The 24,381-nt window shown below is 46.8% G+C and overlaps 3 protein-coding genes across 15 annotated transcripts; 1 reads left to right on the top strand and 2 right to left on the bottom strand.

Moving 5' to 3' along the window:
• The first annotated feature begins 1,100 nt into the window (after positions 1 to 1,100).
• Positions 1,101 to 9,800, top strand: MPDU1 (mannose-P-dolichol utilization defect 1). Of its 4 annotated transcripts, none has more exons than XM_069104053.1 (7): positions 1,101 to 1,266; positions 3,858 to 3,923; positions 4,089 to 4,221; positions 4,582 to 4,667; positions 4,868 to 4,986; positions 5,174 to 5,284; positions 9,210 to 9,800. In XM_069104053.1, exons 1-7 carry the CDS (start codon positions 1,134 to 1,136, stop codon positions 9,243 to 9,245), a joined length of 684 nt encoding a protein of 227 aa, XP_068960154.1. In that variant the 5' UTR covers positions 1,101 to 1,133; the 3' UTR covers positions 9,246 to 9,800. The 4 variants fall into 4 exon arrangements, with proteins under 4 accessions (XP_068960154.1, XP_068960155.1, XP_068960153.1 ...); XM_069104051.1 differs by lacking the exon at positions 9,210 to 9,800 and adding an exon at positions 5,537 to 6,491 and having other exon boundaries at positions 1,102 to 1,266; XM_069104054.1 differs by lacking the exons at positions 5,174 to 5,284; positions 9,210 to 9,800 and adding an exon at positions 5,537 to 6,491.
• Positions 6,411 to 9,006, bottom strand: SOX15 (SRY-box transcription factor 15). The gene is given in 6 exon segments (XM_069103998.1): positions 6,411 to 6,821; positions 7,871 to 7,907; positions 7,910 to 7,950; positions 7,952 to 8,312; positions 8,315 to 8,403; positions 8,957 to 9,006. Coding segments are annotated over 6 exon segments (723 nt in total). The 3' UTR covers positions 6,411 to 6,676.
• Positions 9,733 to 23,243, bottom strand: FXR2 (FMR1 autosomal homolog 2). Of its 10 annotated transcripts, none has more exons than XM_069104043.1 (18): positions 23,062 to 23,195; positions 21,932 to 21,984; positions 17,299 to 17,351; positions 16,857 to 16,950; positions 16,184 to 16,255; positions 15,884 to 16,032; positions 15,521 to 15,614; positions 14,785 to 14,901; positions 13,057 to 13,227; positions 12,791 to 12,869; positions 12,392 to 12,501; positions 12,105 to 12,191; positions 11,632 to 11,842; positions 11,302 to 11,499; positions 10,983 to 11,183; positions 10,782 to 10,877; positions 10,585 to 10,688; positions 9,733 to 10,424 (listed from the first exon to the last, which is right to left on the bottom strand). In XM_069104043.1, the coding sequence occupies exons 5-18, from the start codon at positions 16,196 to 16,198 to the stop codon at positions 10,335 to 10,337; spliced, it is 1,722 nt and encodes a 573-aa protein (XP_068960144.1). In that variant the 5' UTR covers positions 16,199 to 16,255; positions 16,857 to 16,950; positions 17,299 to 17,351; positions 21,932 to 21,984; positions 23,062 to 23,195; the 3' UTR covers positions 9,733 to 10,334. The 10 variants fall into 10 exon arrangements, with proteins under 10 accessions (XP_068960144.1, XP_068960147.1, XP_068960140.1 ...); XM_069104046.1 differs by lacking the exon at positions 17,299 to 17,351 and adding an exon at positions 17,398 to 17,456; XM_069104039.1 differs by having other exon boundaries at positions 17,299 to 17,456.
• Positions 23,244 to 24,381: the final 1,138 nt, after the last annotated feature.

Consider the following 24,381-nt stretch of genomic DNA (forward strand, 5'->3'; position numbering starts at 1 on the left):
CTGCATCCATTTCCAGAAGCCTCTAGATCTGGATCAACAAAAAGTATCAGCTTTATTTGTCATAATACAAATAATCAGGTACCCAACTAGGGACATGGATAGAACCCATAACTCCCAAATAGTTGTGATAAGCCATTACTTGGGCAAGGAAAGTACTGTCTCCAACAAATCACAGATGACCTTATAGGCAATGGAATGGAAGACACCAAAGATCAGCTAGAGAAGCTTATATTTGCAACAGCCCCCCCCCCCCCCATCCACAGAGGGACCTGCACATACCAGCATTTTGGGGGCAGAAACTTCCAACTCCCCCTTAGTACCGTGACCCAGAAACCCCAGGAAGGAGCCTTGGCCCACAGGCGCATAGGGGGCTTGGGTGTCAGAAAAGACTTTGAAGAGAGTGAGTGGAGGAGATTTGGGGTCATAGGCCCCCAACCCCAACAATTGCTTTTTGTTATAATCCCAGAGTTTAGAGAAGTGGTTCCCTAAATGCTAATCGAATTCAATGGATTAAGTTATTGGCAAGCCTATGGCTGGCAGCCGTCTTGGATCCTTGGGTTTAATTCCATGACCGCCTTGTTCTGCTCCACCACTTCACATGGGCAGGGCTATTGCCACAACTCTGAAAAAGCCACAGGAGAAAGGGCTGCCACAGCGGAACCCCTCGTGGGCGTGGTGATCTGGCATCTTGCCCACCCCTACCCCCGGCTTTGGTTTAACAAAAGTGCCGGGTATCTGGGCTTCTCCCTCTCTGCCTCTAACAACACAAAGGGGCCCAAATTGGAAGGGATTCGACAAAATGGCCCCGGTGATGACAGCCATCTCCTTCACAAAAACGGATCCTCAAATAGAGCGCCAACGGCACATGCGTAGATGGTCGTTTTTAAATTCTGTCCACCCCACCTCAGCCCCTCCCTCTACTACCGCCACCACACACCGTTAGGCGAAGAGCTACAAAAATGGTGCTAAGAGGAGCGCTTTAGACGCCAAGAAGGCAAATACTTCCGGGGTTGAGGAAGAGCGCCACTGTACATACCAGGGAAAGAAGGCAAGAGGCAAGGAGTCGGAAGTGTGGAAACGCGCATGCGCCTGCCTACGAAATTTAATGGCATGCCGGGCGGGGGAGGAAAGGCATGAAAAGGCGGAAGAGATCAGCTTGCAAGATGGCGGAGGAAGCGGAAGGGCCTCTAAAGCAGCTTCTGGTGCCTTTTCTGCTACCCGAGAAATGCTACGATCGGTTTTTTATTAACTTGGATTTGGTGGATGGTGAGCCCCTCTTCAGTATCACGTGGTGTTCCGGAGGCAGGGATCTGGGACTGGCCTGGGGTGCGCTGTCAAACCACGAGATTATGGCAGCCGCTGTCTTGACCTTTCGGGCGGTAGTGACTAAGGGCGGCCATGTGGGCAGGGCGGAAGTGCCTGCAAGCCCACGCGGGAAGGGAAACCGGCTTCCTTTAATAGGGTCGGGGGGCGGCTTGATTAATGAGGTCTCCAATTAGAGCCATTGCTGCCTCTTAATTAAAGGTTCTATGTTAGTGAGTTGTTACCGAACTGCTAAGGTTCAGTCTGCAAAACGTAAAAACGTAGAGCCGTCATAATGACGGTAGCTGATATTTTAGCATACTTTAGTTTGTTTTCCACCACGTGGCTGAGAGGAATAGTTCGTTCAGGCTTGATTATTCATGTGCGCGCGCACACACACACACACACACACACACACACACACACACACACACAGTATGTCTAAAGTGGAATTTGAACCTAAGTCTTTCAGACTCCCAAGTCCACAGCTCTGATCATTAAAGCAGGCTGCCTACCACGATGCTGTTATATATTTATAAAACAACCCCATTTCAAAGGACTTAAAAAAGGGCGACTAGGTGACGCAGTGAATAGAGCACCGGCCCTAGAGTCAGGAGGACCTCAGACACTTAACAGAAAAAAACTAACCATGTGACCTTGGGCAAATTACTTCAAATGCAGCCTCAGACACTTAACACAAAAAAACTAACCATGTGACCTTGGGCAAATTACTTAACCCAAGTTGCCCTCCAAAAAAAAAGGCAAACGACTTAAATCTGGGAGATAAGTTAACCTTTTATAGGTAAGGCAATGAGCCAATAGAGGGTAAGGCTCAGGTAAATTGTAATGTATTGGGACTCCTTTGGAGTCCTCTGCCTTCAAATATACTGCTCATCAATCGGTCAATAAGCTTACTATGGGCACTCTTCTGGCATAGAAATAAAAATGAAACAGTCCCTGCCCTCAAAGATATGTTTGTATGCATACACACAAATATAATGACATTTAAGGTAAACTGAGAGATTAGAAAAGGTTTATGAAGAAGGTAGCACTTGATCTGAGGCTTTTTTTTTTCTTTTTAGAAGGTATTTGGGGTTGTGATTTGCCCAAAGTCACTCGGCTAGTAAATGTGTCAAGTGTCTGAGGCCAGATTTGACTTCAGGTCCTCCTGACTCAGGCCGGTGCTCTCTATTCAATGTGCCACCTAGCTGCCCCTTGATCTGAGTTTTGAAGGAAACTCAGAACAGGTGAGGAGGAAGAGCAGTCAATAAACAGTCTGTATAAAGGCACCAGGCCAGAGAGATGGGTTTCTTAAGAGGAACAGTAAGAAGCCTGGTTTGGCTTGTATGAAGAGGAGTAATGCAAAATAAAGCTGGAAAGATAGACTGGAGCCAGCTAGTGAAGTTTTTGAATGCCAAACAGAGAAATTCTATTTTGATCTTAGAGGGAGTTACTTGAGATTGAGGAGGGAAGTGACATGATCAGAAATTGCTTTGGTAGCTATCTAGAGGATGAATTTGAAAGAGAAGAAATTTAAGGGAGAAGAACCAATTAGAAAACTACTGTACTATTCCAGGGGACAAGTTTCAACTGGCCTTTAGGTTATCCCTACAGCTAGGAGATTGGGTACAGATGACAAGCCAGCCAAGTCATCTGAGAATGAATACTCCAGACAAGGAGGGGAATCAAAGAATAAGATGACTGTCTGTAGTGGTCAGGGACAGCTCAGGTCTGGGAGAGTAGGGAGGGTTGGGAGTAATAATGAAAGCAAGAGCTCCGTGGTGAGGAAAAGTCAACTTTGATCAAGACTTGCCCGAGGGTAACAGAATTTCTGTTGGTGAGCAGTGGAGATTACCTTTGAATGACTTGATAGGGGAGGGGAGCACCATTGAAGGTTTCTGGGGAGGCACATTAGGATAATAATAGTGGACCACACTGGATTTTGAGATTTCCAAAGTACAGCATCACTGAAGTGGGTTGGATTGTACAAGTATTATCCCCATTATAGAAGTGAGAAAAATGAACCGGAGAGGAATAATGTAAGATTTAGGATTTTTGAGATCTTCTAGTCCAGTCCCCTCATTTAACAGATGAGGAAACAAACTTAGATGTTTAACTTGTTTGCCCAAGGTCACAGAGGTAACAATTAGAAGATCCAGGTCTCTTAACTTCAAATCCCAAAGTTTTCCTTAATCTGACAGTGTTGTGCATGGAGAACTGGGACATTAGCCAGGGTAGGAAAATGGGGCAGGGATGGTGTCATTCTTTCTCCTCAGATGTCCCTAAGACCTCAAAGTCTATGAGACTGTCTTCCAGATAGTTCTCAAGGAAAAGCAGTAGAGAAAGGTAGTGTCCCCAAGGCTGGGCCTAAAAGTAGACAGGGTATGGGGGAGTGGACACTTTACAATCTTGTCTTCAATACCATTGTCCTTTCTTGGCATTGGAAGGCAGGTACAATCCTCTGCCTTCATAGGAGGCTTGGCCTTGCGATTTCAACCTTGGCTTTGTCTTCCCAAATATCGTCACTCTCTTTGCTTCTTCTCACCCCCTTCCAGTTCCCTGCCTCAAGATACTAATCAGCAAAGGCCTGGGGTTTGGCATTGTTGCTGGATCATTGCTGGGTGAGTGTCCAGTGGAAATTAGAGGTATCTCCCTTGTTCACCTCAGGGGTAAGGGCTCCAATTGAACTTGGCCCTCTTTTCCTCAAAAAGCAAACAGCTTGGAAGGGAGTGGGGTCTGTATTCACAGGATATGGCTTTTCTTGTTATCTGCTTGGCCTCTCACAGTGAAACTACCTCAGGTGTTTAAAATTATGAGGGTGAAGAGTGCTGAAGGACTGAGCCTCCAGGCAGTTCTTCTAGAACTGGTGGCCTTGACAGGGACCATCGTCTACAGTGTGGCCAACAGCTTCCCATTCAGGTAACTAGGGGCCCAGATGGTTTTGGGACTGTGATAAGTACTTCCTTAGGAATGTGAGGAATTGGAATGCTTTCTACCCATCTCCCCCTAAAAAACAAACAGTTCATGAGTATTGTGTATTCAGAGTTCTGGGAATTGGGTAAGTTAGACCAGATAGCTATGGGAAGGACAGCTTTGGGTTTCTGGCATCCAGCTTCATAGACAGATGTATGGATGGATTTTAGATAACTCCCTTGAACCTCAGATCAGGCATTTGCTGAGCTAGAGGATAAGTCTTGGGAGTTGTAGACCTCAGGAAAACCATAGGGGCAGTAGAATAAGATTGGTTCAGCTCTGACCCATGTCTTGGCTCCCCTTCAGCTCTTGGGGTGAGGCCTTATTCTTAATGCTACAGACAACTGCCATCTGCTTCCTGATCCTACACTACAAAGGACATACCATGAGAGGTACCCCATCCCTACCCCCACCAGGGAGACGTAGGGGAGGTTCTGGGCTGGGTTCCCAACAATCCTCCTTTGATGGGGCATGGAGGACCTTAGGGCACTATAATGGAAGAAGGGTTGAGGCTTTCTGTGGGAGGGTAAGTAGGCAAGTTGGAAGATTAAAAAATGAATTGTCAGTTGATCTTTCCCTGGCACCGCTCCAGGTGTGGCCTTACTAGGCATCTATGTCCTGATCCTGCTGGTATTGCTCTCACCCCTGACGCCCAAGGCTGTGGTCACCCTGCTTCAGACCACCAACATGCCTGCTGTGATCATGGGGAGGGTGAGTGTGTGATGTGGGGAGAGGGTTTATGGGTTGAGGATGGAGAGGGACAAACAAAATATGAGTAGGGGGAAGATGGAGATGAAGAAGAGGTGAGCAATGGGTAGGGGTGGGGGTAAAGACCATAACAGATGATGGGGAAAGGACAGGAGATGGATGAGCATAAGAGTCTTTTGATTTTCTTCAGTTACTTCAGGTGATCACCAACTACAGAAATGGGCACACAGGGCACCTATCAGCAGTCACTGTTTTCTTACTCTTTGCTGGCTCCCTTGCCCGAATCTTTACTTCCATCCAGGTGAGGACCCTCTCAGAGAACAGTCCCCACTTCCTTAGAGGCCCTATAGTTAAATATCAACTTATTCCTGAAAGTGAGACTTAATTAGGCCTTCAGAATGGGGACTGAGATTCCACTGCCTCTAAAACCTGTGTGGCCTTGGCAAATCATTTTAATCTCCCTGGCTTCAGTTTTCTTATAGGTAAAATGAATGGGTTGGACTAGCTGCTCACCCTCCAACTCTGATATTTTTTGTTTCTATTCTGTCCTCAGGAAACAGGTGACCCCCTCATGGCTGTAACTTTTATTGTCTCTTCCATCTGCAATGGTCTCATTGCCTTCCAGCTCCTCTATTACTGGAATGTCAGGATTCCTCATGCATGGGAAAAGAAGCATCAGTAGAGTCTGGGATGCTACTTCCTAGCCAGAACAGTATCTCAAAGACCCCAGTTTGGACTTCATTCCTTTTCCTTTGATCTTCTTAACCTGGGTTCCTCCCATTCCCAACACTCAAATCTTTTTTTTGGAGCTGTGCTCCCCACCATCCCTTTATTCCACTCTACTGATGTGGTAACTCTTTTTTTAGATTAGACAGCAGTCCCCAGACTTCCCCTTCCTCCCCTCACTCCCCCATAGCTTCTTGTTTTCTGGTGTGTTGGGGAGCTTCCAAGAGAAGGTGTAGCCCTTAGAGCATCCCCTGCTGAAGAGGGATTGTGACATCTCTGGCTTTTTGGCAGAGCTCAAAGAAACTTTGTTCCTCCTTTCCTTTTGATTCCTAGATGTGCTTCTTACCTCTTAATCCTAGAAGGTATCTCCTCTTATCTGGTCCCCTCCCCCATTAGGGTATTCAAAGAGGTACAGGCCCTGGAGATGAAGGGAGGTAGCACCTGCAGACTAATATAGGCAGTAACCAAAGATGTGGAGTGAGACAGCTGACCAGAACCTAAGCTAAAGCTGTTTTTTTTCAGGTGAGATTCGCTATTTTGACTCTAACCTTTGACTCAGGGCTCTCCCCATGCATATAAGACTCCAGGGCTGACTCAGCACAGCTCTCCCCACCCCCAACTGGGCAAGTCCTAGGTGGAGAAAGATCTGGGCCCTGCTGATGATCCCCTGGGTTGGTGAAGCTATAAAGGGAATCAAAAAGTGGGACCAAAACTCAAAGTCTGAGTTTAATCTTAGAAAACATATAATATATAAAAAATTTGTATCTTCAATACAAAAATAATCCAGCATTCTTCCTTAATTAGGTCCCTCAAAATTCAGGTGTCCAGTCACCTGAAGGTGGTATAATTTGTGGCTGGTGATACTGCTGTTAAGGGATGGGGTCGGAGTGAAGGATGGGAGAGGCATCTGTATAACCCTTTCCCCCGGCATTTAATGGCCCCTGGACCCTAGGGTTTTAGAAGTGTATCAGGGGGTAGGACCCAGGAGAAGAGGATTGTAGGAGGTGAGGCCAGGGGAATATGGGTTGTAGGGATTCAAAATCTCTCGTTGGAGTGGAGCTCCGAGAGGAAGGAAACAGAGGGAAAGGGTCTCCGGTTTACAGTGATGAGCTCTGTGAAGAAAGAAAAGGGGAAGTGTGAAAAGAACCTGGGTTCTGTCCCGTTCACCCCCTTCCATCCCTCTTCTTTGGTATTCCTCTCTCCGACCCAGATGATGTCCTCTGTTGTTCCCTCCCCAGGAGAGGGTGTCTCAGAGTAGATTTCCTGAGTCACATTCCCCAGCTTTCAAGTTAGACCTGTTCTGGGCAGGCAGAAGGAGCAGCAGCAGCAGCTTGTTTCTGGCTCAGCCTGTAGCACAGTAGTCCAGACCTTGCTTCAGTGGGACAGGGCCCTCTAGTGGCTTAGACTACCATTTGGTCTTTGTGGTATGTTGGCATCATTTGGCATGTATGCTCCCCAGCTGTTTTTCTTTTCCAGGGAGGACAAAAAGAGGTTTGCAATCTCTGGGAGATGGGAGAGGGACTTGGGTCAGCTGAAGGAGAGGACAATGCGGATGGAAAGTAGAGGTGGGTAGGGTGTGAAGGCAGTGAAGAGAGAAACTTATGTTTCCTAGCTTTGTTCTGGAAGTAACCCAGCAAGAGGTAACAGAGGAAAAGTGTATGCCAAAGTTACTTGGAATATTAGGATGTAAGTTGTCAGTGAGGCAGAGATGGCCGATCAAAATAGCTGGACTTGATTTCAAATTTGAGGAGAAGCCTTCCAACTGGAAGCCCTGACTCCCTGCTCTCTGTGATCAAGAGCACCTCCCCGCCCTCCAGGCCTCGGATTTTCTCAGTATGCTGCTCTCCCATCATTAGCAGCTGAAAAGCCCCCACTCCACCCCCATCCCAGGTGCTAGGCCAGCCACAGATTCTCCATTAGCCTGGGGTGCCTGGATGGAAGCCCAGAGCCCAAGTTAAGGTGAATATACCCTGGACCTATTTAAATGTCCTGAGGTTTGAAAGCGGCTCAAACTTGCACCAGGTTTCGAGAGGGGGGGCGGAGCTCACTTCTCTCTCCCCACTCTCCCTGTCTTAACCCCCTCCCGTGGCAGATGCCCAGGGGTGAGAAGTCCCATGGCCTACCCTTTCCTCCACCTCCACCCCCGGCCACCATCACTCACCCACAGCCTTCGGCCAAGTAGGAAGAGGGGTAGTGGGCTGGTAGCCAAAGCCCCCCGTCCCCCACCCAGGCTCGGCCCCTGCTTGCCCTGGCCAGCTCCAGACCTTCGTGGTCCAGATTGGTATTCTTGGTCTTGCGGTGTGGCCGGTACTTGTAGTCGGAATAGTGGCGCAGGTGCTGCGCCCGGAGGCGCTTCGCCTCTTCTACAAATGGCCGCTTCTCAGCCTCCCCCTGCAATTTCCACTGCGCGCCCAGGTGCTTGGAGATTTCTGAGTTGTGCATCTTGGGGTGAAGCTGCGCCATCTGGCGACGCTGAGCCGAGCTCCGCACCATGAATGCTTTCATGGGCCGCTTCAGCTTCATGGGAATCTCCCAGGGAATCCCTGGACTCTCGGACTCCAAGGGACGAGAAGTGGAAGATGCGAAAGCAGTGGGAGCAGGGTCAGGGCCCAGGCCTGAAGTGGAGGAGACCGGGATGGCGTCGTGAGGAGGGGGGGATGAGGAGGAGGCTCAGGAAAGTGGTTATGGGGCTCTCTGCCTGATCCGGTGTCTTGAAACGTCAGATTATCCCAGTCTGGTATCCCTCAATGAACTGTTCTTTCAGCCCTCACGGACTCCACCCCCCCCCACATCCCTCCCCACACAAAAGTAGAATAAGAAATCTGTGCTACCTTGTCTCCAAATCCGTTGTCCTTAATATGGAGGTGTATGACCACTCAGCAGTCTTTAAAATTTCGCAGGGCCCGAAAGCCAGGAGCAGGTAGTTGGCTGGGTTCCTGACAACAGAAATGGCTCCTGTAGGGTTAGGATAATCTTCAGCACCAGAGAAAGTCAGTCACAGCTGGGTGACTCAGGAAGAGAAACCACCCTATGCTTCCCCTTCAGCTCTTCCCAAGAGACAATCTAGGTCCGAGTACCTGTCCGAAAGGAGCCAAAAAAGGGAGAAAGCTGTGTTGTACTTTTCTAGGATTTACTCTCAATTCCCGTTTCTATGTGTTTAACCAAAGGGAGGGGAGTCTCCTGGAACTGAGAGAGCTAGGGTTAGGCAGTGGTTTCTCAGCAAGTGCCAGTAGTAGGGGGGCCAGACCCGGGAAAGGCTTTTAGACTGACCCCGCCCTGCTCAAGGGCGTCCTCCATCTCCCTTTGCCCCGCCCCCAGCGCCCTGAGGTTTTTTCGGCCCCTATTTCTTTCCCCTGAGGGAGAAACCACTGCCTAACCCTAGCTCTCTCAGTTCCAGGAGACTCCCCTCCCTTTGGTTAAAAACACAGAAACGGGAATTGAGAGTAAATCCTAGAAAAGTACAACACAGCTTTCTCCCTTTTTTGGCTCCTTTCGGACAGGTACTCGGACCTAGATTGTCTCTTGGGAAGAGCTGAAGGGGAAGCATAGGGTGGTTTCTCTTCCTGAGTCACCCAGCTGTGACTGACTTTCTCTGGTGCTGAAGATTATCCTAACCCTACAGGAGCCATTTCTGTTGTCAGGAAAACATTTGTGGCCCATCTTCTCATGGCCCAGCCCTGGCCCTAGGTGACCCCAAGATAAACTAAACCGATTAAGCTAGCCCAGGTCCCAGATCTCAATCCCTCGGGAGGGGCATCCCTGAGGTACAGCAGGAGGCTGTAGAGTGGCTCAACTCATCCAGCAGCAAGATGGGTGGGGACACTGGGGCAGTTCCCTGGTAAAAAGAATGATGCTTACTTGGGGGGAGGGGTGGAAAGAATAAAAAAGGGCATCATTTCCAGAGTTAAGGGGCTTTAGAGGTAGTTGTAGAAATGGTGATATAGGTGATACAAGTGACAAAGGAGCACGGTGGCTCAGATTTAATGTGCATGTGAGAAACAAGACTGAGAGGGAAAGAAAGGTGCTGTTTTGGATTTTTTTATTCTCTTTTTAAATACTGTACAGTGAAAAATAAATACACCTTCTCATTAGCCAGACAAAGTCTGTCCCCCCTACCTCCCACCCCTAGAGACCCTTAATAGGTCCCTACCCCTGCTTCAAAGCCCCCTCCCCATGCCTCCCACCCAATGACACCACCCCCCATCTTCCACAGTGATGAGGCCCAGAGGGGGGAGGAGAGGATGAGAGGAAGGGGTACCAAGGGAACCCCCCCCCAAACCATCAAATTTGGGTGGGTACAGGAGGACCCTCCCCACAAACAGGCCGGGGAGAGATTTAGGGGGCCAGGGAGAGATTGGGGCATTAGAGGATAAAAGGCACATCCAGTCTGATGGGGGGGAGCTCCCCTCACCGTGGGGTGGGGTAGACAGAGGAAGGAGAGGAAAGGGTGACCCTGTAACAAGCACACCACCCTACCCCAAGCCCCTAGGGGGTGGGGAAGAGCCCACAGTTCGGCTACTGTTCCCTCCCACCTTAGACAAGAGCAGCTCCAATGCGGGTCAGGAAGGGCTTGTTGGGTAGCAAGCAAGATGGGAGGGAGGGGGACAGGAAGGGGTGGAGGACTTTTATGAGACCCCATTCACCAAGCTGCCCAGTTCCAAGGAGGCGGAGAGCTCCCCATTTTCCGAGGGGCCCTTAGGAAGCTTGCTGACACCCTGGAAGAGAAAAGGAAGGTAATAAGAGGGGACCCTCTACTTCCTTTTGCTGCACCAACTCACAGAGAGGCCAAGCCCTATATAGACTCAAAAGCTTACCACCCAAAGTCCTCCCCTCCCCATTCTACCAGGAGAAAGAAGAAGGCAACAATACATCTACCTTTGGTCCTGAGAGGGAGTCCTCGGAAGGAACATGAGTGGGGTCCGGGGGCTGCCTCTGTCGGCTTTGAGATTCTGCTCGGGAGATGTAATCTGCCACTGTCACTGAGGGAAGAAGGGATCAGATGTCCATCTCCCAGCCTTAATTCTACCCCAGAACCCCACTCTCAGGTCTAAGGAAGAACCTTGGCTATTCACCTGGCTGCCGGTCTCTGCTAATGGAGCCGTCTGCCCGATTACCACGATTACGTCGTCTACGACTTCGGTTGCGTCGTTGGGGTTTTGATTCCTCTTCTGTAGGGGAAGATGATGATGATGATGAGAAAGTAAAGAGTCAGAAAACAGGTACCCAGCCTTCAAAACCTCATTTTTCTCAGTGACCCAGGGAATCCTGCTCACCCAGACCATTTTCAGCCAGATTAGGCCCATCAGACTCCAGTCCTCCATCTATGATGGTTCGGTCCTCATCTGTACGTCTACGACGGGAACGGCGGCGCCGGGCACTAGCTGGAGGTGGCTCTCCAGGTTCAGAGTCAACTGGGGGCTCTGGTTCTGATGTGTCCAGTAGGCTGTAGGGGTTACTGTCAGGATCCTTTAGCACTAGGTAAAGGTAAAGAAGAGGGCTTGGTCTTTGGCATCCTGCCTTCACCTCTCCATTCTCAACTCCTTCCCATTTCCCTCCAAGCCCCAGGTAAATGTTAAGTTGATCTCTCAGTACCTGAACTAATGGAAGATGTGCTGTACTTTGTGGGAAGCCGGGGTGTAGGATTAGACCCTCGACCTCGTCCCCCCATTGGTCTCCTACGACCCTCTTCACCCCGACTAGGGGCATCTTGGTCACTATGTCCAGGCCGGTCAGGCTCTTCTCGTTTTTCAGATTCTGTTTCAGAAGCGGTGGATAGGTCTGAACCAGGGCCTAGGGAACAGCAGTCAGTTTGGTTCCTCATTTCCAGAAAATGCCCCAAGGAAAAGCCTTTGCATACAATTTATTCTCTTTCTACAACCCATCTGTTCTCCCCCTCACCCTAGCCACACACTAGAATCTCACCGTAGCCAGAACTTCCAGTCCTTCGGCCCCGGCCTCGACCTCCATAGGTTCTAGTGGCATGGAGGGAAGAGGAAGAGCTTTCATCTGTAGCATAGCCAGTCTTGTCACCACCACTGCTCCCTCGACCACTTCCAGGGGTACGGAAGCCCAGACCGATCTGCCGAAGCTGTTCATCAATCTGTAGCCTTTCTAGTCGAAGCTGTTCTACTTCCTGATTGGAAGGCAAGAAAATAGTTGAGGGCAGGGAAAGGAAAAAATTTAAGAGTCCTCTGCAGAAACCACCTAAATTCTCTGAATAGCAAAGAATTTAGCAAAAAAAATTAACAAAGAACAAATCTTAAATGTGAACAAATCAGGTCCTTTAGCCCTGTTCTCCTCAGAGACAATCTCCTAGACCTCAGCTTTTCTAAAAGTTCGAATTCTCTTCTGGACACTCAGGACCCATTTTCCTCCCAAGAAGACAACCCTGGTACCTGTAAGTAAGAGAGGTGATATTCCAGTAGAGCCTGGGCATTGCTGATATTCTCCCGGGTGCCAACGAATATGAAAGGAACCATTCCCTGGCAGGGAAAAGATGGGTTAGTAAGGAGAGAAGAAAGGTGAGCAAACCCGTTTCCTTCATTTTCCCATAAGTTTACAGACTGGGGACATATCTTGAGCAAAAGCCATCCCTGCCCCCACCACAAAAGAGTTCTTGTCCTAAGGAACTTGTTCCTACCCACTTCCCTGGGGAAACCAAAGAAATCCTTTCCCATAATACCTCCTCCCTGGGATTCTTCTTGTCGTTATCACCCTCCACTCGAACTCTCACCACACCAGATTTATCCACAATCTCCTGGATCACTTTACCATTCTTCCCAATTACTTTGCCTGTGTTGGGGGGATAAAGGAGATAAAACATGAGATAGCTCTTTATTTTATAAGGGGTTTATTTCATCCATTTCCCTGTCTATAACCCAACACAAAAAAGATGAAAATATCCAGATATCCTTGGAATTCTAATCTATAACATTCCTGTTGCAGTTTTTAATTTGTCCAATCCAATTCTTAGAGACCCAGTTGTTTACCATGCCCCACATCCCCCATCCCCTAACAATCCACTTCTTTTTAATCCCTCCTCTTTCCTGCTTCATCCTGACCACTGCCTGTCTATACTAACCAACCAGGTTCCGTGGCACTTGGACAGAGTCTTCAGAAAACTCAAGGTAGCTTCGGGCCTGCCGGCATGCCTCAGGGGTCTGGAGAAAAAGTGAGAGGAGGATTACTGTACAGAGGAATCTGAGCCCCAAAGAAATGTAAGCTTCCCTTCCTCTTTCACCACCCTCTTTTGGAGGGACTGTGCTACCACTAAAATCTAAAAACCAGGAAAAATCCCAGAATATTTTCTATTTTACTCTTCCTCCCCTTAGAAGTCCCAGTACTGACCTCCCCATAGATTCGAAAGGTGCAAGTCTCCTCGCCCAGCTCAATGGCTGTCACCCCAGGCACTTTTCGGGCCTGCTGGATATTGGCACCATGAGTCCCGATTGCTAATCCCATTAGGTCCTCCCGTACAGTAAATTCTTCCTGGAATGCCGCTGCTAGCTGCTTGCTAGTCTGGAAGGAAAAACTGGAAGTCACCTGGGACATCTCTAAAGCTCAGACAGTACTTGATCCAGGGCTCTTCTCTGTGTGATTAAGAGGACTAGGGATCAGGGAAGAGAGTGAATGAGAAGAAATGAAACTACAACTTTTAGTGGCTACTAGCCCTTGTGACACATGATATGGAAACTGGAGGGAGTTGGTCTACATATCCCTGCCAAAGCCCAAAGATTCAAGGTAAAGGAAACCTAGTAATCAAGTGGTAAAAAGTTCTCTGATACTGATAAACTCTGTGATTTTGGACAAATCACAATCTTTCTCTGCTTCAGGTTACATCTATTAAATGACAGCTGCCCTACCTATCTCAGAAGAGAATTGTTATAAAGTTCCTATCACACAGATGTGATAGCCCTTTGAAAAAGCAAAAGCTTTTTCATGTATCATCTTACACTTTTCCAAGCAATACAGTCTCTCCCTTACCACAAACTCCAAACAAATAGGAAGAGAGCCAGAGGGGATCTCAGAATAAACACTAGTCCAACTGCTAGTCAGGTCCTCCTAAGCAGTCTAAGACAGGGTGCCTAATTCTTTTTTTTTTATTTAAAATTATGTTTATTTTTAGTTTACATCATTCATTTCCGCAAGATTTTGAGTTACAAATTTTCTCCCTGTCTTTCCCCTACCCACCACCCCAGGTTACCTAATTCTTGAAGAAGAAAGATAGCAGGGAGTTTGGGGAGTAAAACCATGGGTAAGAAGAAAGAAGGGTTGAAAATGGTTGCCTGAACAGGGAGTTCCCAAAAAGGCTTATTTACCACAAGAAAGGGACTGAAACTTTATCAAGGAGCACTGAAGATGGGAAATGTATGAAATGGAAAAGAAAATGCTGAACAATGGGGAAGGCTTAGGGTTGCAAAGCATCCAGGACCTTAAAAGAGGTTTATAAGTCCCTTCCCTGAATTTACCAACATTTAAAGCTAAAATTGAATCCAGAAATCAGAAACACTTAAGGAAAGAAGATAGTCCCTACCTCAAACCCTACCTACTCAGGATGCTCAAGGAACATATCTATGTTAGAACTAGAGATTAGAAATTAGAGCAACCTCTATAATAACATATAATAACTGAGGAAAGGAAACTAATGAAGCTAACAGAGAAAGTGGTCACAGAGAGACAGAAGAACTAGGAGAACAGTATGTCAAAGAAACCAAGGGAGAAAGGAATTTAAAAGGAATGAGTGCATAGAGTGAAAAGGGGAAAATAAGCTTAAAGAGTTCTTTGAGAAGCAATGTTACAATGCTAATCTCTTCCAGAAAGTTATAGTTCAACCTCATTTCGCAAAAGGTATATAGTAAAATGAAAAAAATTACTGGAATAAAAACCTGAATATTTTGGACAAGTCACAATTTCTCTGGACCTGAAATTATTTAAAAAAAAAAAAAAGATACTATCACCAGTCTTAAATACTTTTCATGTTGGTTGTCAGGATAAAATGTGAATGTTTATGAAAACATAAAAACTGGGCCATGAGAGTTCTTAATAGATGCAGGGAAAAACAGCATCAGAGCTCACCTCTAGATGCTTGGTGGCCTCTTCATTTCGGGACATGAGCAGCAGTTTGGTGCGGAGGCTTCGGAAGTGCATGTCACCCAGCAGGGACGCCCGTTTCACAGGAGCTTCTGTCGTTGACTAAGTGGGAAGAGAAGTTAACTAGACTCCCCCTTCCCTCCCCATTCCACACAGGGATGAGGGGAAGAGTTGGGCACCAGGATACTTGGGTCCTCAAGGAAGGTGGGAGTTTATAAGGTTATCTGGGTTCCTATAAGAAACAAAGGAAAGGGAGTAGGAAGTGGGGAATATAAGGCACAGAAGGGAACCAAATAAATTTTCTAAGACTTCAAATCATTAAAATTATAAGCTTTGCGCTTCCGAAAACAGGGATTATGTGTCTCTATAACCTAGCATAGTACCTGGCACACAGTAAATTGGATGGGAGGGGATAGTCTTATTAGGAAAATGAATGAAGGCTACATTTTAAGTTATACTTGGGAGATTCAAGGGAAATTACAGATTGTCAGACTTTGAAAACATACCCTTTGTCCTATGCTATGTTGGACTCTGGCAGTGAGAAGCCTCAGTTCCCAAGAAAAAAAATCAGGGTCAAGAGCAAGGAGGCAAAGTACTGTTCTTTGATTAAAAATGTAAGCCCCCCTCAAGTCCCTCCCTCTCTGCTAAGGATCAAAGGTGCAAAAGGATAGGAGAACCAAAGTACATGGTAAACATGCTCAAACAAAGTAAACATGCTCACCAGAATAAAGAGCTCACTATTAGTGATGTTTAGGAAGATGCAGTTGGCTCCTAAAGCCTTCTTGAACTCTTTATGGACATTCTCATTGGAGCAGCTGGGGAGAAGACGCAAACTTTCAGATATCAGGATTCAGGGAAAAGTTCAGTGGCACAGAAAAGGAGTAACCGAGAAAATGACTTGGCAATTGATGGAAGAAAATGGACAGGGATATGGATAAAACAGAGAATGGGATAGGGACAGGGAAAGGACAGGAAAGGCTATGAAAAAAAAAAAAACCGATTACGAGAGACAGGTGGTAGGGTGGCCATGGGAAGAGTCAGGCTTATGGGTAAGGTAACCCTTGTGGATAGTCCTGGCACTCACGCTTCTCTCAGATCTTCAGGAACAGCCATAGTGACCTTGAAAAAACTGCCTTTGGTAGCCAGAGGACTGGGATTGACAGGTCGGAGCCGTTCCAGGGTCACAATTTCATTGTAGGTGGCATCACAAGCTGCATACTCTATGACATAGAACTGATGGGATGAAATAAGAAAAATGGCAACCTTAGATGCCTGGTATCAAATCACCAACAATCCTCAAACTCTGCTTCCTCATAACTTTCTACCCTCAGTTTCTGCTCCCAAGACCACCCATTCCATTCCCCCAAACCTTCAAATCACTCACATCTCCCTTCATCATCCGAACCCTAGCCAGCCACCAACCACAAGGCTCCTGTTCATTGGCTCTGGAATAAACCTAGAGAAAATTAGAGAAGAAAACAAAAATGGTCTTGGATAACATGGGGATGAAGTAGAGCCCCTATAAACCAATAGTAAAAGAAATCAAGAGATGAGTGCTGCTAATCAGAATGGAAAGAAGTCATGAAATTTTAGATTACTTTGTTATCTTAAAAGGATAAAGTTTTTACTGAGATGGGGGCATATCAGAACAGCAGGGAAATAAGACAGATTGAAACTACAGAATGATATATATATATATATAAGACCTCAGGCATGTAGGAGAACTTAGGATAGGATATTAAAAACACCTATGGGATAAGTTTCCATCTTTGCAGATATTTTCAATCAAGACAGACACTCTCCTTATCATTCTTCACCTAACTTGCAATGGTGAAAGAGAGGGGAACAGTTGGAACAAGCCTAACAAATCTAAGGGGTATCCATGATCTTAGCTGAATGGTAACTGAGACAAAGAAAAAAATGAAAGTTAATGGGGGGGGGTAGGGCTGGGGACAGGAAGATGAAAGGGGGATAGCAGGGGAGAAGAGAAGGTTATCTCTGTCTTCTGGGTCTAGAAGAAATGTATATTTAAGGGGAAGGAACTTCAATGCTCTTACCTCCACCTCATCCCCTTCTGTGATCTCCTTGCTATAGTCAGCTGGTGGTGGTAGCCGAACATCCCCAAAAGGGATCTGTCTCTCACTCTGCCAGCTGTAAATGGGACAGTGTGAGAAGAGCCTTAGACTGATGGAAGTTACCTAAATGTGAATGCTCCCACAGCAATTCACCCTGCTTTACATTCCTTCAGAATTAGAAGACTCTCAAATTAGAAGAATCTCAAAGCCTACTCCATAATCCCTGGTTCCCCCAATATTTATATACCTTTATCCCTCCCCCAACACTAGTTGTAGTCCTTGCTCCTTTCCTGGGACTACATACCTAACTCTTGGCTCTCCTCCCCAAAGTAACCCTTTTAGGACCAGTTTTCCTGTTAGCTTTACCCCTCTGGAGCTCTCTCTTAAAACTAGGTATCCTGAATTTTCTTTCCCCAAGTCTTACTTGTTCTCAAAGAAGATGGTGACTGAGTCTTCATGGACATCCTTCACAAAACCCTACAGTGGGTGGCGGAGTAAGGTGAGAAAGAAAATGGAGATTTACCATCAGCTCAGAACTCCAGAAGGGAATAAGGGGCAGGCTGGAAGCAGGAAACCTGAGTTCTGGAGGACAGAAGCAATCTGGGTGAGGTGAGTCAGGAGAAGGGTCAGAGACACACATCCATATTCTAAGAAAAAGTGTGTCTGTATTTTAAGGGGTAGGGAGATACATAGCAAATGGCAAACCTTTAGAACAAGAGTAAAGGGCAGGGACTGGGAGGGGTCTGTAATAATTTGGGGACCTGAGGTTGGTGAACCTCTTGAGCTAGGAATTTCAGAATTACCAGTGGGTTTCCTTCTGGATCCCAGAGACTCATACTTTACCCCACCCCCCAAAATTCTTCATTTTCTGTTCAATAGCTTGCCAGATGCTTTTTTGCATTAACCAAAGCTAAGAATATCCCCCAAAGACAAGGAGATGATGTCTAGGAGCACAGAGGAGACAAAGGTTCACTTCCTCTTCATAGCAAAAGACTTGAGGAAACCTGGCATTCCCAGACTGCCCTAGGGGAGGGCACAGATGCCTTGGTTGTAAAAGGCAATGGGCGGAGAAGGCAGGACACTATTAGGGGAAGGGGTAAGGATTTGGAGAAATGGGACACCAGTACTGAAAGAATAAAGATAACAAGAGGAAAGTAATGAAAGTTCTAGCACAAAGACACAAGTTCAAAGAGTTAGGTTTCTAACTTAATAAATTAAGTTATTTAACCTAACCAGACTGAGTAGGGAGAGATTATGTTCTAAACTGAGATGACCATAAATAACTATCTGCCCAAGTTTTTGTTTCCCCATTCCCACATAATGAAGTTACCCTGAAAGTTTCAAGAAGCTGGCACAGAGAAATCACTGCAGCTAGGTGGTGCAGCAAGATCATTTGTTGGGCCTGGAAAGAACTTAATTCAAATCCAGCCTCAAACATTTACTAGTTGTATAACCCCTGGGCTAACAAGTTACTTAGCTCTCTGTGCTTCAATGTCAACTTTAAAATGGGGATAATAATAGCATCAACTTCCCAGGGTTGTTGTGAAGATCAAATGAGATAACATTTGTAAAGCACACAGCACAATGCCTGCCACAAGAGACATAAATGTTAGCTGCTATTATTAATAGCATAGTGCTTGGCATGTAGTAGGTATTTAATAAAAGTTTATTTTCTTCTTCCCTTCCTTAAAGAAATTAAGGCTGGGGGGGAGATGTTTATAAGGGTTGAAATTAACCTAAAGAATGAACTTTTCTCTGCCTACTCCCCCCACCTCATATTTTTCAATCACATTATTGGTTCCCTTTAAATTGGGAGAATCTAAAGTTAAATTTCACTACCAGAACAAAATCACCTTCAATTTCCTTTGAGGATAAATAATGCAGTTCCCAGCTTTTTCCTATAACTTTACGGATTTCCAATGTTCTAGCTACTACATAACAATAGCATCCAACATTTATATAGTATATTAAAGTCTAAAATGTAGATATGCAAAATCTCCTCTCTTCTTTACACGCTTTCCCCCAGTTACAGTAGAGTCTCTTTTTCTAGTCCAAAATCTTTTCCTAAAGGCCCATTGTCTCTGGGTCCCCTTCCTTTATATGCTCCTTCCATAATACTCTATTTCAGTAACCCCTTCTTCCACTCTAGCCTTTATACTTAAAAGAATGCCTTTAGGACTTCATACCTGCTTTGGCTTATTATACATCTAAAATATCTTGGAGCTTCTGTCACCACAGTTCACTAAGACAGTGTCAGCTGCTCTGGAAAGTTCTTTAAGGGGAAATAGGGGGAAGGGGAAGAAAGGGCATGGCAGAAGAGGAGCACTAGGGGGCTGCTAGGTGGCACAGTGAGTAAAGCGCCAGCCCCAGAGTCAGGAGGACCCAAGTTCAGTTCTGGCCTGAGACACTTAACACCCACACAAAAAATCAGCCGTGTAACCTTGGGCAAGTTACTTAACCCCAACTGCCCTCCAAAAGGCAAAAAAAAAAAAAAGATGACAAGCACTTGCCTGCTCCTTTCAAAAATGGATCCTGCTCCTAGGTATTCACAAAGGCTATGCCTATCTATGCATATAAACCAATTATTCCCTGACCACTCAGAGCTGGCTTTCAGGGAAAAATACTGTGATTACCTTGATCTTTTTCTAGCCATAATCCTTGAAACTGGAGTTCTTTTGAGAGAATTCAGAACCCTCCCCGTCCTCTCCCCCCCACTCTACCCATTTCTTCCCCCCAAGGGCTCCAGTGGAAGAAACTGAACATCTTGAGCTCTGCTCAACCCCACCTAATGTGAGGTTGGGAAGATGAGCAGAGGAAAGTGAGGCCCAGGACAGGCAGAAGCCAGGAGTTCAGTTGTCCAGAGGGTGGTTTGGTCTAATGACTTTGGTATCTCCTGGCTTTGGCTCTCAGAGACTGAGACACAGCTGAAGAACCCCAGGTTCCTATTCTGTTTCCCTAGCTCAGTAATATGCACAAAGGATTCATCTTTACCTCCAGTCTACCTTCTACCACTCAATAATTAAAACAAGCTGAAACATACCATCTCACCTGAATCAGTGAAGCAAGTAAGGTAAGTGTCAAAGAAATTGAGGAAAAGGAAGGGATGTGGGGTTCTCTCCACTGTCCAGTTGGGGAGAATCTAATTAACCCTTACCTCCCCCTCCCTTACAAAAGGAAGTATGTATCATAGCTTCTTCATATTTACTACCAGAACTAGGATCTATTTAACTTTAATTAAGGAACTTTCCCAAATAATACACTCTTGGTAGGAAGCAGCATCTGAGAGACTGGAAATTGAAGATTAGTTGACTGGTTCCTTAGAATAAAATGGGTGGCATGGTGGCACAAAATCCTTCCTATCAGGGAAGCTGAGGTTGGTGGACCTCTTGATCTAGGGAGCTCAAAGCTGCAGTGGACTCTGCTTATCAGTTTCTGAACTAAGTCTGGAATCAATATGATGAACTCTGGGGAGCTGGGGGGGAAGGGGGAGGAGGGGGCAGGTTGTTCAAAGAGAGAAGAATCAACCAGGTCAAAGCTCTTGTGTAGATCAAGTGCTTTGTTTCTATCTTAGAAGTGGATTGGAGATCGGAATCTGAAATAGCCAAAGACTGAAGTGGAAATATATGTAAGCTCTTGGAGGGAAGGAGAAGCAGAGTTACAGTGATTGTCTCTCTTAGATAGAAAAGGAAGGGATTCCCATATCCATAAGAGAGGGAAAGGAATCTTATCAGAGGATATAATTCTCAAACAACATGGCCTCTCCATACTAACTACCCTGATCTGCTGAGTCATGAAAACTGGTTCTAAAAACAGTGACAAAGTATTCAAATACAAAAGGGTAAGGAGCCCAGCAGAGAGTGGTAATGGAAAGAAAAAACAAACTGGCATCGAGACAGACAAGTAAATAAGACTGTTGAGGTTCTGTAGTCTTCAAAAGAGGGGAAATGAGACTTTAAATGTTAAAAAGTACAGAAATCCATATGACCTGTATCTCAACAAACTCCCACTTCCCAAGTCCAAAGCATCCTCACCTCAAATCAAATTCTCACCACATTCACATTGGCTGATGGTAAAGATCTAACAAAATATATAAGCTGTGGTTTTAAAAAAGGATTTAGCTACTTGTGTATATGAAAAGGGGTGGAGTGGGGGACCTGGGAGAGGAACCTCCTCTCTCATCTGGATGATTCTTTTTTCAAAAAGATGATTCTTACTAAAAGAACTTGTCCAGAAGCTATCCCCAGATACCAGTTAACAGAGAAATGAGAGAAGACTAAATATAATATCTTATAGACTACCTCTGACCTAATCTCAAAACCTTTTTCTCCTAAAACCCCAAAAATTGATGATTGATACAGAAGGAGAGCAAGGGACCAGTCAGGATAAAGCAGGCATCTGGAAGTGTGTTTCAATGAAGAAAAAGAAGGAAACATAAGGGGAAAAGAGGCTAAGGACAAGCATATGCTATCAGGCACAGAAGGGAATCAGGAATGGAGGAATTTTTGCCAGGGCAAATAGGAATGCTGCTATGGGGTGAGTTTAAGAGGAAACAGGAGTCTATTCTGAGGTGCTATTATGAATACTCAGTTATCACATGATCTAGAACTGAAAGGGAAGTCCAAGGTTTAGGAAAGAAATGACAAAAGAATCAACTAAGGAACCATTTTTTTGCTGAAGAAAGATTTAAGGAAGTTTTCTCAAAATAAAGATCAGGTTGGTTAGGCTAGATTTATATAGTTAATTACTTAGATTAAGGAGTGAGCTGAGACCCAGATTACCAGAGATGAAAACTATCTGTTGAGAGAAATGAGAGTACACACCATGGCAAACACCAAATCCCTTTTTAGTCATAATGTGAAATATGCTTTGGGGAAGAAAGGGAGAAGAATGGCTCAAAGGTATAGGGGTCTATTGGGAAAAGGAGGAGGGGAAAGGGAGGGCAGGATCTCTCTCCACACGTGGTGATATAGGAGAAATATCAACAAACATTTATTAAGTAACTATTTGCTAGGAACTGGATAAAGACAAAAATGACAATCTGCCCTCAAGGAACTTACATTCTAGTTCTTCCAGATGTAGGATAGGCTACAATATATGTTCAAACTCAGGCCTGGGAGGTAGAACAAAAACGTTGGCAGGGTATAAGTTACAAGGATGTCCTGTCCCAGCCCCCCCATATTAGAGAATTAAGAAGAAGAAAATTATTGGGAAGCAATGAGTCTTCAACTTCAGTTATTTTACCTATGAAAGGATACCCCAGAAACCAAATTAGGGGTGGGTAGAAAAGGGTATGGACAAAAGGAGGGAACCTCTCCAGAAATTCCTTCAGAGGGGAGCTTGGGTACAGAAAAAAGGGTCCTCCAAAGGGACTCCCTAAAAAAAGAGCTGTAGGAGAATGCTCAAATAGGGAAAGTTACTAGGGAACATTCTAGAGACAGAAATACTTTAGGGAAAAATAAAAGGGGTATCCACTCCTAGGAAAGGGGTCCATCTGAGGTCCCCTTTGAGTGAGGAGAACATAGGCTTCATTTGGGGAATGACATCGGTAATGTAAAGGTGCATACATGTACTCATCCTTACCCGAATCAAGCAATATTCTAGGTAGGTCTTGCGTGGAAAGTAGAGGTATGGAGGTAGAGGACTTGTATAATGAAGCCATCGACGAATGAGAAAGCAAAATGAATGGCAGAGAACAGACTTCCTAGAGGTCAGGGGGTGCTACAGCTGTTAGCTCTCGGTTTCATTTTTTTTTTCTCAGTTGGGGAATACGAAGTGGGAGGGGCTCTGCCTGAGATAAAGGACTGAAGTCTCTCCCAGAGATGGGGGGTGGGGGTGAGTTACACAAAGACAGAATTGAAGTCTTAGCAGCCCTAAGTGAACACAGAAGGTCAGCAGTGGAAGGAGCAAGAAGGGTGTTCTTGCGCTGAGGTCCTTTGGGGAGGAGGAGGAGGAGGAGGAGGAGTGACTGTCTCTGCCCCGGGAAGGAGGGAAGAAGCGGACGAGGGGCCAGGAGCAATCATACGGGGAAGCGGGGGGGGGGGGGGGGGAAGGGACGGGGACGGGAGGCAGGCCCGGGGAGTGTCTGTCTCCAGGCAGGTCTGGGGGTGGGCAAGGAGGAGTCCCGACAGCCCCGCGATTCCCCGGCCTGCAAGCACGGGCAAAAGTCCCGGCAGGCGCGCCGCCTCACCTTGTAGAAGGCCCCGTTGGAGCCACGCACCTCGACCGGCAGCCCCGGTTCCATGTCCCTCCCAACAGCTATGCCGCCCATGGAGGGGCCGCCGCCTGCGGCGGCTGCTGCTGCTGCTGCTGCGGCAGCGGCGGCTGCTCCTCCTCCTCCTCCTCCGGCGGCGGCGGCGGCGGCGGCGGCGGCAGCAGCAGCAGCAGCAGCAGCGGCGCCCTGAGCTCGGGCCGGGCCGGGCCCCCTGCGCCGCCCCCCCGGGGGAGGAGGAGGAGCCGGCGGGGACGCCGCAGGGGGCGGTAGCCGGGCAGGCCCCACACTGGCCCCGCCACAGCCGACGAGCAGGGGGCCGGGGCCGGGCCGCTCCCCGTCCGCCGCCGCCTCGGTCTCCGCCACTGTGAGGGAAATGGCCGCCGCCGTCTCCTCAGCCACTACCTCAATCCCGGAATGCCGCCACTACCGCCACCGCCGCCGCCTCCACCTCCCTCCCCCCCACCTTCCCTCCCCCTACCGCCGCCGCGGCCGCCGGCTCTACTATCTACTGCGCAGGCGCGCTCAGCACCCTCCCGCCCCGCGCCCTGGAGACCGGAGAAAAAGCACGGCGCAGGCGTCGAGTAGCGCGTGACCGTGACTGGCTAGCGCGCACCCGAGCTGGAGCCCTTAACCCTAATCCTAACCCCTAATACAACACACCACAGCGCACGCATCTACACAGCTACGCTTGCGCAGAAAGGACCACCTCCTCCTCACCCCTTCCAAGGGCGTGTCGAAGGGCGAAGCGCCTGCTTATGTCACTTTCTCATCTTTCTCTCCTCCCCCAAATTTCTCTTTTGTCTGCCTAGTTGCGCAGACTCGTAGATAGGAGAGAAAGGGGCCGGGGAAAAGGTTAAGGGAGTTATGTTGAGGTGTCCGCTTAATGCGCATGCGCTCGGGGCGAAGCAGAAGGTGCTGCTGCTGCTCCTTTATCATCACTGTTTTAAACATTTCTTAGTTTTTATTCGTCGTCAGTGGGATGGTAACATTTGTGGAAGGGAAGAAGACTTAGGCCATTGTCCTTGAAGAGTGCACATCAGTCAATCATGAATTAACATGTATTTAGCCTCTTAAGTGCCAGGCACTTTACTAAGTGCTGGATGTATGTCCAGCACATGTGCTCTATTGCTTTGTTTTTTACTATATTAAGAGATATTTAGGACACATAAATATGCAAAGCGCATGTGTTAAAATATATTTGAAAGCAATACATGATTTAAATTATATAATTAAATTACTAAGTAAGCGGTAGAATGGTACAAATGAATAGAGACGCCTCGAAGGTAAGGAGAAATA

Source organism: Petaurus breviceps, unplaced genomic scaffold, assembly GCF_028583685.1.
Source record: "Petaurus breviceps papuanus isolate PSGF00001 unplaced genomic scaffold, PetGlider_PUasm1.0 673, whole genome shotgun sequence".
NCBI lineage: Eukaryota > Metazoa > Chordata > Mammalia > Diprotodontia > Petauridae > Petaurus > Petaurus breviceps.